At 40.6% G+C, this 15,166-nt stretch overlaps 1 protein-coding gene across 5 annotated transcripts in view; it reads right to left on the bottom strand.

The window, feature by feature from the left end:
- The window catches only part of FGF14 (fibroblast growth factor 14), a 604,063-nt gene that overhangs the window by 167,974 nt on the left and 420,923 nt on the right, over nt 1-15,166 (bottom strand). Inside the window, exon 1 of one of the 5 annotated variants that reach the window (XM_045869673.2) lies at nt 4,807-5,014. The exons of the other annotated variants lie outside the window; for them this stretch is intronic. Coding sequence (XP_045725629.1) covers nt 4,807-4,999 — 193 coding nt within the window. The 5' untranslated portion in view covers nt 5,000-5,014. Of the gene's footprint in view, nt 1-4,806; nt 5,015-15,166 lie in introns of those variants that run through there. 5 annotated transcript variants of the gene reach the window in all.

Raw genomic sequence — 15,166 nt, 5'->3', positions numbered from 1 at the left:
TAGCACAAAGGATGGTGGTCTTTTGATGACTCTTTGTTGCTGATTATTTCCTGAGAAGGTGGACACATCTTTCCTTACATCTTTCCTTTCCTTCTTGTAAAAAGGAAGACCATTTTTCCTATTTTTCACTATCACACTGGAGCAAAGCAGTTTTGTTGATATAAGCATACCTATATTTCTGCTTTTTATACTACACAATAACACGAAAACAAATTTTAAGTAGCTCATTTTTCTTTCCTTGCTTCTTATGACATCCTGTAATTTATTTCAGGTAAAATGTGCTAGTAAGAAATGCACACAACTACTGATTAAACGTACATGACACATGATACCTTGGCTCCTATGATGAGAGTAGCGAAGAAAAGTAAATTTCAAGAAACAATTGCATTAGCCACACTAAAAATTTTGAAAGGTATTGTCTTACAAGCAATAAAGGTTCTTGTTTTGGTTTAAAAATTAATAATGAAAATGTAACACTTTTAGGATAAAATCTTCATTATACATCATTGCTTGCAGTTTCTATTTTAGTTTTTCACTTTTTACCAAAAAAGGTGAAGATTTCACATAAAACTATTTGCAAATAGTTGATTTCCTTGTGCCCTCTTCTTTCTTTAGCTAAATTAACAGCTATCTTAAATATCTATTTTCATAAGTTAGTTAAGCCTTAAAGTGAGGTTGGTTCTATGTAATCACCCTCTAGTCCCTTAAAAAAGGGATAAGTTACATATATATGTGTGTGTGTGTGTCTAGATTCCTACTACATATATATATATGGAGAGAAGAAATATATATTTATATATACATATATAAAGGTGTCTAGATTCCTAATATATATATAGATACAGATATAGATATAGATATATATGGAGAGGAAAAAATATATAAAAACTTGAAAAGTATGTATACTTCTGGGTGCCTGGGTGGCTCAGATGGTTAAGCGTCTGCCTTCGGCTCAGGTCATGATCTCAGGGTCCTGGGATCGAGTCCCGCATCGGGCTCCCTGCTCCTTGGGAGCCTGCTTCTCCCTCAGCCTTTCTCTCTCGCTCTCTCATGAATAAAAAAAAAAAAAAAAGAAAAAAAAAGAAAAGTATATATACTTCTAAAGTGGTCTGTTTGGAGTACTGTGGTTCAAGAACACTCTTTTAGCGTTGGACCTGTGGACCTTCCCTATTTCACTTCAACTCAAGGGCAATGCCAAGTACCCAGGCCATGGCAGACACTCTATCAAGATTTGAGAGTCTATGAAAGTGCAGAAAACACAGACTTTGCTCTTAATGACAGTTAACCACATCTTGGGATGGGGCACAATTAATTATTATCAGGCATAAACAATGATAGTGAGGTATAAAATGCCACAGGAGGACTATTCTTACTTCTCTGCAATAAAGGAAGACTTCCTAGAGGCAATGGCATTTCTCCAAGCTTTAAGAAATGGGGATAATTTCAACAGGTGAAGATAGAAGATAGAAGATTCCATACAGAGTAAAGCACAAACAAAAGAACAGGGATTTGAAAGCATGGGGCTAACTTTAGGAACTTTGAATGGTGTTTGGAGTCTTTGGAGGTAGGGAAGGTAGAGAGAGATGAATCTGGAAAGGTGGGATAGTCACGGTGCCCACACAATCCCCAAAAGCCATCTAGATTCCTGTCCTTTGAATACAACTGGTACTCAACTGGTGCAAAAATCACTCTTCTATGAGGGTAGGAGCTGATCAGAGTGGGGGATAGGGCTCCAACCAAAAGCACAGAAGTAAATACAAGCCATACTCTTTATACTAAATAAGTTACTAATTAAGGAAGCATTAAAAAGGAAAAACACCGCACATTTAAGAAATGGCTATTACTCTTCCCCCAAACACAAAATGTGGAGCTATTATTTATTGTTTGCCAACATGTCACGTGTATTTGAATTCACCTGTCAAAATGTAAACTTCAGCCAAAATGGACTATGAATACAAGATGACAGTATACTGTATTTCTATATCTCTTTTGCTTCTCTGAACAATTTAAGATTTTTCTCAACTCAGGGGCTTTCATTGTCCTTCTCAGATGTCAGCTCTCAACCTGGACTTCTCAGCGTGGCCCACCCTGCATTCTTGATCTAATTAGATCTCTCTCCCACCACCCTCACCCCAGCAGCCTCAGCCGTCTTTGTTCTTTATAGGACTTTGAGTTTTTTATTTTGTTCCTTTCCATATGCATTGGCTTTTACCCCCTATTTGTAATCTCCATGATGGAAGGGACTTCATTTGTTTTATTCACTGCTCTACACATAACACCTGGAACAGCACCTGACATAGGAGGAAGATTCAGTAACTCTTTGTCAAATTAATGACGTTCAAATATGAAGATATGTAAAACTGTCATACCTAAAAGTTGTATCTTTAAATTAATAAATCAGATTTTTTAAGTTTCCTGAGGGCAGTTCCGATGCAAAGAGTGAGTTTGGAGGTAAGATAACTATGCTTAAAAAATATTTCCTTAAAGAGCACTTAATTAAATAATGAAATAACTATATATAGCTATATGTAATATAAAATCATATAATTAGATATCAATACATAACTTACATAATATAAAGTTTTAATATTTATTTTGCTTAAATTAGTAATAATAAATTAATGTTTGATGCTCCAGAGATATATCTATATTTTTCTTCACAAAAGAATATATTTCTTTACATATGAGAAGTATAAAGAGGATAAAAGGAAAGGTCCCGGTGAAATTTCCTTTTAACCTATCATTTGTTTGGGAAATAAGGGAGCAGAAGTGACCTCAAATGTATTTTTCTTACAGATCATTGATGCATGCGTATCATTTTGAACTCATAAATACCAAGAGAGCAGTCGGGGTTGAAAATGGTGTAACAGACTATTAGGAAGCTCAGATATCTTCCCATATCTGGGGGGGGAAAAAAAAAAGGTATATCCCCGTCTTAAAATACAGCAGTGTAAAGCACACCGTCCTTCATTATGCAATATGAAAAAAACATTTATTGTCCATATTTACAAAATAATCCACTGGTTGTATATTTAAAGAAGACACACAGTAAGTTTTAATCGTTGTTTATATTAGAGTAATCTTATCTAGAAGAGAACAGGTTTATTTACTTCAAGTAGATGGCAAAATTTGGAGCTCTACCTGGTGAAAACTGTGTTCTAAAAGAGAATCGGATTTTTAAAAGGGGGAGAAGCAAACACTGTAAGTCAAGATAATGTGACATTGCATGGATCAACAATGTTTAGAACAATTGAGTTGCTCTTAATAGAAAGGTTTGCTGAATAAGGCTCTAGGCTAAAGTGGAAAATCAAAACCCATTTTTCTTAATACCTTCTACACTCATCTGAAAATATTGTCCCCAAATACTTCATCAAGAGGTATTATATTTATGCAATTAGGTATTATACTTCTATAGTTTTATCTTCCTTAGAACTGCCACTCTAATTTTTCTCCAATGTTTGCCTTTTAAGTTTGATTCTAAGAGCAAATAATCTCCAATTTCTAATGTGACAATAAGCTATTGTCCTTTAAAAAACTATTTAGCTACAGCCTTTAAAAAAAAAAACACAAGCATTAAAACTTTTGGTCATAAACCTGCAAATGTGTAGAACACACACACTCACATAGATACACATGTATAGCGTATGCTTGTCTCCCCTGTCTTTGGAACAACAGGGTATTTAAAACAAATACAGCTGGGCACCAAGAATATAATGTGCTGGGCAAACACATACTCCTATTAATGTAAATATATTCTTCGATGTTTCCTGCCAAGCCCACTTAGGAAAAGCAAGCAATCCCCATTTCTCCCACAGAACACCCCACATAGTCTCAAAACAATCGCCCTTAGCAACCGGATGTGGAAGCAAGCAGAGATGAACAAAAGCAGTTGGGCTCCTGCTCCTAAGTTGCCTTCTCAGACCCTGACATTTTAAAGCAGCAAAAGCAGGTCATGCCGGGCGCTAGTTGTTTCTCAAAAAATAGGTATAGTAAGGCAACTATTCTAGCCATCTGCTTGTAGTAACTGCTTGTTTTGCCTCATGTAATTCGCGAGTCCTTGAATTTAAATTGGCACATATTAGGGATGTGTACCTCGCCAAACCCCCAATTCGGACTCATTCTTCCTTACTCTGCTCCCCTCTCCGCATCCCAAAATGTGACCTCGGGCTTCAGCGCGCTCAGTGCTGCCCGCTAAGCAGCGTTCTGCTAAATCTCAGCTGAACTGTCCCTTAGTTCACACACACCCTGCACCCCTCTGACACCGGCGCCTGCGGAGGGCGCGCGGGGGTGGGGTGGGGATCACCACATTTCGCCAAGGTCTGGGGGCCAAGGAGGTTTCCAGGGGGCCTGGGAGGCTGGGTGAGGCCAGACACACAGACATTCTTGACCCCTCTATCAGACTGGAAGCAGGCACCGAAACCCCGCTGTGTTAACGGAGATCTTTCTCCAGCGTTTGGAGTCGGAGGCTACCCCCGGGGGAAGCCAAGACCCTCAGAGTAGAAGGAGCTTTTCCCCGGAAGCCAGCCCGCAGGAGACTCGGGGAGCCAGGGGCAGCCGGCGAAGGGCCGGCCAACTTGCCGGCTCCCGGCGGGGCTGAGTTTCCAGTGGCTACAGGTTGCCCGAGAGCAGGTTCCCCGCTCCCACGCGCGGGCGGAAGGCGCTCGCAGCGCTCCGAGGGGAGACTGGGGGGGCGGCGGGGGGCTATTGAGAGACGGGGGAGGGAAAGGGGAGCCCCGAGAGGCCCCATGCAGGTGGGGAGATGGGAGGGGTCCGAGGGCGCGCCTCCCAACAGTGACCCACACAGACCTTGGCGCCGCAACCTGCGCTTCTTGAGGCCGAAGATGCGCACTTTGGAGAAGATATCCACCAGGTTGCCGTTGCAGAGCCCGCGGTTCTTGCTGGGGCTGCTCCGCCTCCTGCTGGCAGACGGCCGGTCCCAGTGCTGCTCCCGCGCCTGCCGCTTCTGGCGGATCAAGCCGCTGGCGATGGCCGCGGCCATGGTGGCCCGGGGAATGGGTCCGGGGACGGGGGGGCAGCGGGAAGGGGAGCTGGGGACACGCGAGAGGGAAGGGGCGGCGCAGACGGCGGCTCGCGCTCGAGGAGGCGAGCGCGGAGGCCGAGGCGTCGAGGAGAGGGGTGGGGGCGCTCACTCCCGACTAGGACCCGCCGCCCTCTCCGCGGAGCGCGGGGCCGGGCGCGCAGATGCTCCCGGGACGCCGCGGGGCGGGCCCCGGGAGCCGAGGTCGTGTCGGCCGCCCCCCGGCCGCGTCGGAGCCGGGAGTGGGGCCGGGCTGTGGGCGCCGCCGCTCACCGCGCGCCACCGGAGCCCTGTCGCGGGCCGCCGCCGCCACTCGCGCTGCCTTCAAGCCTCGCCCGCCCCCCGGCGGGAGGTAGAGCCCGCCGCCTTCTTCCAGGGCACGGGATGGAGGGCAGGTCCCGGCCGGGTCTCGGCGCGTGCGTCCGTCCAGGGCGCACTAGGCAGGACTCAGCGCCGGGCTCGAGCGGCCCCCCGGCCGCCGCCGCCGCCGCCCGCTCGCGGGTTCTGCCGGTGATTGTCAAGGGCTTTGGAAATCAGCATCTGGGGAGAGCAGTCTTCTGCCCGGAGGTCTCTAATCAAAACGCTCCGTTCCCACCCCACGACACCTCGCTCCCGCCCCCCTCCCTTGGCTCTCTTCAGAAAGAAAGAAAGAAAGAAAAAATATATATATATAGGAATGATTAAAAAGATTAATAATGATAAAAAAGAAAGCTAAAATGGATTCCAGGGGCTGGGGTGCTAAGAGGCTGAGCCAACGCAGGTGGGGTTGAAGGAATATCGGTGCGCTTGTTCTGGGATGAAACTCGCAGGTTTCCGAGGCTTCCGCGGCTTGGCCAGGGCTTCTGAACCTTAACGTGTCTCCTGGTCCCCAGAAACTCTCGGCTGCGGTTGGAGGGCGAGGCAGTTTCCGCCCGCCCTGCTAATCCCTTCAGCGCCCAAGCCCCTCCACCCCGGGAACGAGGAGGAGGAAGGACGGAGGAGGGGAGTGTGTCCGGGGAGGGAGGCGTCTCCACTCCTCACCCGGTGCCCCCAAACTTGCGGACTCCCCCTCTTGTCATTTTGAAACCATAACACGGAGCAAAAAATGAAGCAAGGAGGGGAAGGTGAGGAGCTATGCTAAGGGTGTGTGTCTGGAAAGACCCCCTTCCCAAATTCGCTCTCTAGCCCTAGGAGAGCCTAGATGGCGATGCCAGAGGCTGTAGCAGCTACAGAACAGCCGCTGGAGAGGATGATTGCCCAACCGAAGACTGAAGAAGGCACCGCAGAAATATTAAGGGTGGGGGGTGTGTGTGTCACAATATTCCAGGGACAACAAAAAGCAGCCAGACGGAGGGACACTCCAGTTTGAGCTGCTGTCTTTGGCGTCCCTGGGTAGAGAAGCTCTGTCAGGGAGCGAAGCCATATGAACTGTGTCCGAAATTCAAATACAACAGCTGCTGCCTTTCCTCCCCCTGACTTCCTGTCTGTGTCCTGGCAGTGTTCTGTCTTGGATAACTGAATATAAGGTCCAGGAGGAAGGGAGCAAGGGGAGGGCATCCTAGGAAAGAAGGTTGAGAGAGAAACACTTCATGCTTGGGTGAATACAGATCTGTGGTTTCTAGGATACACTCCGAGTGACAGAACCAAGTGTAGATTTTTTGCTCCTGTGGTTTTGTACCTTTTCCTCTTCCCCTGAAGCTGTTTGGCTCATCATTACAGGAAGGTAGGGAAAAGAAATGCAAAAACTAGACTTCTAGCAATCTGGCGTGAAGAATGGAGGAAAGAAGATTCATTTGTTAATCGAGAGACTTTTAACAATCACTTCTCTGGTGACTGCTTTAGAGCTGGAAAGAGGAGAGGCACACTCTGCAAGCAGTCCTGGGAACAGTTCTGAACCAAGACACACTCTTTGTCTCAGGAATAGGCAGTTAAGTACTACAAAGACTTGCAACCCAGCAAGTGGGAGAAGCTCAGCCCAGGGTTGATTACAGAGAGGCTAGACACCTTCTGCTCCTTAGAACTTATCCGCAACCTCTCCATGTAAGCAATTACTTCTTATTTGTAACTCATTGCATTTACTCCATATTTACTAGCAAGTTTTCTTTGTGGAAGACAATTTAAAGAAAGTGTATAGATTTGGGTCCAGCGCAATTATCATTGGCTTTAGGATGATGTATACTGTACTTAACAACATACTCTGTAAGCTTATTTTCCACACCTTGCTGTGTTACTATATCTACAAAATAATCACAGTTATTAAAAGGAATAAGCAGAAGTAATTTTGCAAGAAATTTGTAATCTCTAGTAACCCAGGAGATAGTAAAAGTGAGGAAAAGGGGTGTGTTAACTATTTCGCTCTATCTCTACCACTTTATTTTCTGTTCTAATGTCTTTGTTCTTGTATTTCTACTAAGTGTGTATTTATGTTGTGTTGCCATGTTCCTGCTTAAAAAAAAGGAAAGGCCATTTTGCAGAAATGGCTATTTAATTATGTCTGAAACAAATCCCAGTGAAGATAAAGAGTAGCCACTCCTGCCTTCCTTTATTGATGAGAGGCCATTTGGACATTTCAGGCTTTATAGATTGGAATTTCTGAATGACTTTACAATTAAAACAAACATATTTACCTAAAGCTAGTAGTGAGTTTTTCGAAGAAGCCAAACATTAAGGATAGTGACCTCTTACATCTACTACTACTACCCCAATCAAACATAACCTAGTTTGCCTTGAAAGGTTTTTTTTTTTTTTAATCCTATGACATATTTGGCTACTGTATTAATTTGAACAGATTGAGATTAAGCTTCTTATTATTGTAGCTGTGTTAATTATTTTCTTTCCAGGCATTTTTCTTATAGTGCAGTCTTTTCAGTGCAGTCTTTTCCCCAGTTCCTCAGATTGGGTAATTGGGAGGTCGGTTTTTTGGCTCCTTAGACCCTTCCCGTCATTGTTCAGTACCCTCCAGATCAGGCTGAGGTTCAGCACCGCGGACGGGAATCCTGCCCCCGGGGTACCTCTCCCAGCAAAGGCAAAAGCAAGTTCCCCTGAGTGTGGAGCGCTGGCTGTGAGTCTCTGATCCTCCCCTCCCTCAAAAGCAGCCTTCCACCTTTTTTTCCCCAAGGTGGAAAGGAAATTAATCCTCACAGCTTCCACTAACAGTAATAACACTCCTCTTAGCATCAAGCCTTTCGCTCTTTGATAACGAGAAATACTCTTTCTCTCCGGATGCATTCCGACCCCCGGTGCAGCGCGGGGAACCGCGGATTCCTGACTCAGGGCGTCTATTCAGACCTTGAATTTCACAAGCCATAAGCGGTCCTCTCTATATTATGTGGTTTCCTGTTTTAAGGGAGCTTGGGGTGGAGGCAGCATTGGGATAATCAAGGTCCTTTAGTTTAATCCCCGTGTTTTCCCTTTACCTCCCCAAAACGCTGTTTGGTTGTCTACAGAGCCAGGAGGTAAGAGAAAGAAAACTCAAGAGAGCCATCTGCTGTCTTAAGCTGTGATAAAAGTGTGTGCAAAACTAGGGTGAAATTTGTATTCACCCGTTAGGGCGGGTGAATACAAATCCATACCTTGCTGTAATTCAGAAAATAATCTCTCACTTGTGAGAACCGCCCCCCGCCCCCCCGCGGAGTTATTCATTTCACCGTTGGCTTTGTAAAAACAAACAATAAAGTACTGCCTCGGTAAAGGGGCTTCTGACCAGCCTGTCAGGAGTCTGAACTCTGATTTCACACAGTCTTGGTTCGTTTCTTAACTCCGCTACTACTTGGTGTGTAATGAGCTCCAGTAAGTTGCCTTAGTCTCCCTCAGCCTCAATTTCTACATCCTTGAAATTGAAATGATAAGAGAATCTCCTGGTCAACTCTTGTGAGATCAAATTTAGCAAATGAATGTCAAGATTATAGGAGGGTGTCTGGCACCTCCTAGGTGCTCAAAAATGAGAGCTGTTACTACTACTATTACCACTATTATTATTATTTTCCAGATCACTCATTCCTATCTTGTAAATTCCTTTCCAATTTCCATGTTTTTTTCAATATCGAAATATATGTATTCTTAGGTGTATTTTTTCATGTCCTAAATGGATTCATGATAAGATTTAAAAATATTCAGAAATGTAAAAAATATTTATATTTTTTTAAATTTTGGAGAGAGAAGTTTGAGTTCAAACCTTAGTTTGTAATTGACTAAATTCGTGAACTTGGCCCTGTAAAGCTATTTCTCACCCACTGAATACTGATAATAAAATCATTTCCCTACCTTGTAGAGATTAATGTTTGTGCCTGTGAGAAAACAATTCTAAAACTGTAAAGAATCATAAAGCATTCATTCATTGGAAGGTAATTATGCAAATATCTTCCCTGTGATTGCAGTTCTCTTGAGGATCCCATGCTCCCTTTGACCTCTTTACTTTGCATACATTGTTCCCTCTACCTGGAATATAAGATAAAACAGTTGCTAAAACCACAACTGGAGTAAGGCAAGCATAGGCTTGTGTCTTTGAGCAATTCATTTAAGCCTAGGTGTCACTTCCCACTTCTGTCATAATAATACAATAAGGTTATTATGAGAATTACATGACAACATTATGTAAGAAACTTAAAGCAGTGCCTGTCACATTGGAAACTCAACATATGGTAGCTCTTGGTAATAACTTAACTCTTCATCACTCCATTCTTCATCTATTCCATCTTTACGAAGATGTCCCACAGGTATCTCATGCTTAACATGGCCAAAATCAAACTCTTATTCTTCTTCTCAAACTTGTTCTTCTCCAATCTTCCCTACCTAGGGAATGACAACTCCATTCTTCTTGTTCCACAGGTCAGAAAGTTTGGCATCATGCTAATCTCAGTTCTTTCTTTCATATTCCATATGTAATTCCTTAGCAAAATCTCTTCAGTCTATCTTCAAGATTTATCCAAAATATTATCATTTCTTCTTCTCTGTCACTATCTCCACTACTACCTACCATCATCATCTTTTGGACTATTATAAAAGCAACCTAACTGGTCCCCTGGGATCCACTTTTGCTCTTCTTTGATACGCCCTCAACACTGTGGCCAAAGTGTTGAAAATATAAATAAGATTTCATCACATCCCTGTTAAAAATCTTATACTTCAATAGAAACCGAAGACCTCACAGTGCCTACAATGTCCCATATGATTTGTATCCACATCTGCTTTCATGTGTTCTCTGACATAATTTCTACTTCTCTTTCTTCATTCACCATTTGGTGTTCCTCAAACACCTGGCATGCTCCTATCCTATAGCGGGATTTTTATATTCGTTCTTCCTTCTGACTCTTTTACCTCTTTCAATTCTTTGTTCACATATTATCTTCTCACATGAGATCTTCTCTTACAAATCTATCTACAATTGCAACCCCTAAACATAATCCATTCTTTCTTCCTTCCCTATTTTGCGGTTCTACAAAGCACTTACAACTTTTAAAAATTCTATATATTTCCTTATTTATTTGGACTGTCTTGCTACTTTGAAATATATGAAGGAACATATTTGTTTCATTTGTTGACTGCCACACTATCCAGTGCTTAAAATGGTACCAGAGTAGGCACTTGATAAATATCTGTTTACTTAAAGAATTAAGAAGTTGGATACATAGACAGTTATTACAAAATAAAAAGAACAGAAAATCTGTTCAGCCTAGTCTGTCAAGGATGAATTACCCCATAGTGCTGATTTCTTTAAGCACCAAGGCATCTAAAATCTATTTGGATTACATATAATCTCAACCCCATAAATAGGATATACAGAGAGTACTTTAGCCTTTTCTTGATGATTTAGCCTCAGTCTATGATGACATGTAGTTTGAATTCTGAATTCCAACAGGGATACCCGTAGGCCTTACTGGAAGATGTGAGACTAATTCTACTTGAATGGGAAAGAACTCTACTATTACCTTTTTTTTAAAATTCCAGTATAATTAACATACAGTGTTATATTTCAGGTGTACAATGTAGTGATCCAACAATTCTGTATATTACTCAGCCCTCATCACGATAAATGTACTCTTAATCCCCTTCACCTATTTCACCCATCCCCCTGAGTCTGGGGGTTTTTTTGTGTGTGTGTTTATCTCTTTTTTCTTTCTTTGTTTATTTTGTTTCTTAAATTCCACATATTCAGTGAAATCATATGATATTTGTCTTTCTCTGACTGACTTACTTCACTTAGCATAATACACTCTAGCTCATCCATGTTCTTGCAAATGACGAACACACTAATTTGAAAAGATATATGCACCCCTTTGCTTATTGTAGCATTATTTACAAAAACCAAGATATGGAAGAAACCCAAGCATCCATCCAGAGAGGAATGGATAAAGAAGGTGTGGTATACATATACAATGGAATATTACTCAGCCACAAAGAAGAATGTACTACTGATCTTTGTGACTCATCCCCCCACACCCTATTTTCTTCTTCACTTTCATGTTGCCAACTGACAATGTGCACCTTTTCAAACCTGACACATCTAATCCATTGTAAATTAGAAACGCTGATGGACATATTTATCAGAAGTGTCTATAAATATAAAGTAAATGAATTCTAATGGAGGAATGCATATAAACAAGAAATAGCCTTATTCATGTTAATTTCATTATCAAAGGTGCTTTTTATCTCCCTTGACCTCTGAGTTTTTGCTATGTTCTAGGTGATTTTGTTATGTGGGCTGCTTATGTTCCAAGTAGATAAGTTTTTGTATGGTTTACTAAAAAAAAAAAGTACATAATTTTTGCATTCGCTTCAACTTTAAATAAACAAAAAGGTCCAAAGAATATATTTTATGACATTGATGTCTATATTAGATGCTATTTTTCACAAAGGAACAATTTGTCTGTTTATCTTTCATTTCTGCCATTGCCACAGCAATTATTTCAACTTAACCAAATCATCAAATCTATGAAACCACTGATTTTAGGATGCATTATTTTAGATATGATAATAAAAGAAAAAAACTTTACTAAACTATGTCATGCCATAGATTAAAAGACATATACCAATTTCAGAGATGTTTATATATACAGTATATTTGCATTTTATAATAAATGAGATTGGCATAATGGTACTATATAAGTCTATAAATGGGAGTTGTACTTTTATAAGCCTGTTGTACTCTGTACTTTGTTTAAACATCACACATCTTCTAGGTAAAAAAGATTGTAAGTGCTTCAGACCACCTGTAGCCTAAAACATCTTTGGTTCATTATTGTTATTCTTTGTGTAATTTTCTCTGTTTCCCAGTGTGTCTGAATTGGAGGGATGGATAGGGTTGAAAAAAAATATTCTCCAAACATTTCCTAGTTACTTATTGATCATCTGTATACAGTGAGTAAGGTATTCCATTTTGTAACATGGCTTCCTTTGTGAATTATCACTTTTGAACATTTTAAATATCTCCTAAATTAAGGATAAAATATGAAGATCCAACATTTTTTCACAAATAAATGATTGTAAACTAATTTGAGATGAGCTGAAGTGGGGTTAAAAAGGATATATAGGCATTTATGTTTTCATCCTTTTCTTCCTGGATAAATGGGTTCCATTTGAAAATATGGAAGATGATTCTGGTAATGTCGTCAATACTGATGTCCCTCTTCCTTTTTTACTCATTTGGAAGAACATCAAAAAGTAATGTTAAGATGCACTTGGGACATACTTTCAGCTAGTTAATTAAGATTGAATACCTATCTACTCATTACAGTTCAAGTTCAAAATCATTATTTTCCTCTGATAGTATTATTGACTTTTATTTTAGATTTAAAGGATAATCTAAGTGAATGTTAAAGCATTTTAAATTAAATTTTCAAGGAATAAGTGATTGTATTAATGTTACAACAATCTTGTTGATGTATTTTGCTGGATACATTTATTTCTAGTAGGTGACAGATTTCCATCTATTAAAAAAATCCTGGAAGGAATTTTATTGTTACTTAATATTTTGATTCAATAAAGAAAAAGTGAAAACTATTGGTACCAAAAACTTGTGAAAATTCTTTCCTATAGAAGCAATACCAGATTGATACTAGCAGATGGCTTAACTTTATAAATCTAGAGTATTTTTTAAATCTGACTAATACATTGGAAAAAAATATTCTCAGTGGCTTCCAGCTTTCTATATTAAAATAAACCCAAGGGTCACCTGGGTGGCTCAGTCATTAAGCGTCTGCCTTCGGCTCAGGTCATGATCCCAGGGTCCTGGGATCGAGTCCCACGTTGGGCTCCCTGCTCCGTGGAAAGCCTGCTTCTCCCTCTCCCACTCCCCCTGCTTGTGTTCCCTCTCTCGCTGTGTCTCTCTCTGTCAAATAAATAAAATCTTAAAAAATAAAATAAAATAAAATAAAATAAACCCAAAATGTGCATAGCATTCATTTCAGAGCTTTGAATATTGACGTATCTTTCCTTACTCTAAATCAGTAGTGGGAGATGGTAATAACACTAATTTTAATGATATATCAGTTCATTGGTTTTTTAAAAGACAAATATCTTAACAGAAAAAATACTAGTCCATGTCCAAAAAAATTGAGAAATAAACATTCATTTATAACCTCAATGCAAAGATTCTGTGTGCACATATATATATATATTTATATATATATAATTTTACCTATACTTGACATGGTAAACAATATCTATTCAATGATGATTAGAATGGCCAGTTTCATAGCAATTAATTGCTCTAGACTGATTATGTTCTTTGTATTTGGTATATATAGGTTAAACACATATATAAACGTGTGTGTCTGCACACACACGTATGCATGCACACGCACACATGCACACATGCATATGTGCCAAAACACATAACTAAATCCCTCACTCTGGCAAAAGTCATGATGAAGCATTAGTGATTTCCAAAGGAAAGTGACTTGCAAATTCTTTTTTTTTTAATAAAGATTTTTTATTTATTTGAGAGAGAGAATGAGGGACAGCGCGAGAGGGAAGAGGGTCAGAGGGAGAAGTAGACTCCCCACCGAGCAGGGAGCCCGATGCGGGACTCGATCCCGGGACTCCAGGATCACGACCCGAGCCGAAGGCAGTCGCCCAACCAACTGAGCCACCCAGGCGCCCCGACTTGCAAATTCTAAGGGTCAAATTCAACACTTTAGATAGCTGTTTTTGTTACCACCTTAAGAGTGTGCGATACTCTCTAAATTTACTTTTGAATTTTTCTCAATAATGGTTAAGTGGAAATTAGGAATAGATTATAGATTTTAGTCATAATTCTTTACATGTAAAATAAGACTGTGTCTCTCTCAACTTATAAAACACCTAAATAATATGTGCTTAATAGTCTGTGATAAGCTTTAGTATTTTTGTTTTCGGTGGTGGTGGTGACAAGGGACCCATGCATGCCTGAAGAGCTTTAGCATTTATTGGAGTGTTCTGATCTCCATTTAATAGAAGAGAGAATTAAGCCCCCAAGATGTTAAATGATTCATGTGTTCACACTGCTAGGAAGTGGAGGAGTCAGATCCTAAGCTCCTGCTTTTTCCATCATACTATGTCCACCTAGCTCTCAGTTATTTAGTGTAGCTAGCTGCCACAGCACCAAGTCTAGAATGGGGACTTATATGGGATTCAAGGACTCCCAACAGTTTCGTGGATGGCTTTTGTGTTATCTGTGTTTCCCCTGAATTATACTAAAGGGAAAATGATGGTGTGCTGGTGGATGTTTATGCACACTGACTCACAGTGTTTATCCAATTCTTTAAAGGGATCTCTATCCAACGCAAGAATAAGAACCACAAGTGTGGAAGGAGGCAAAAAAAAAAAAAAAAAAGAGCACTTAACACCCAATACTAGGTTTCCTGACTATAAAAGTTATACATCCTCATTGAGAAATAATTGCAATATAAAAATAAATGATAAATAAAAACCAACTCTAATCCCAACAATTTTTGGTGTATTTTTTCCAGTTTTAAAAAAAAACATTTTACATGAAAATTTGCTACCCTCTTTTTGGCACAGTTTAGTGACTAAGAAGATACAATTAAAGTAAAAGCCAGTGTATCAAAACAGTTTAATTATATGACCTGGAAGTCCATCAGAAACTACTGTATTCTATAACATCCAAAACCTTTTACAACTCAGAAATCACTTTCTTCTAAGTCTTGCTCT

Source organism: Mirounga angustirostris, unplaced genomic scaffold (genome assembly GCF_029215605.1).
Source record: "Mirounga angustirostris isolate CCGP_5_RB_7025 unplaced genomic scaffold, mMirAng1.0.hap1 SCAF_3, whole genome shotgun sequence".
NCBI lineage: Eukaryota > Metazoa > Chordata > Mammalia > Carnivora > Phocidae > Mirounga > Mirounga angustirostris.
This window is presented reverse-complemented; position numbering and strand designations above follow the sequence as displayed.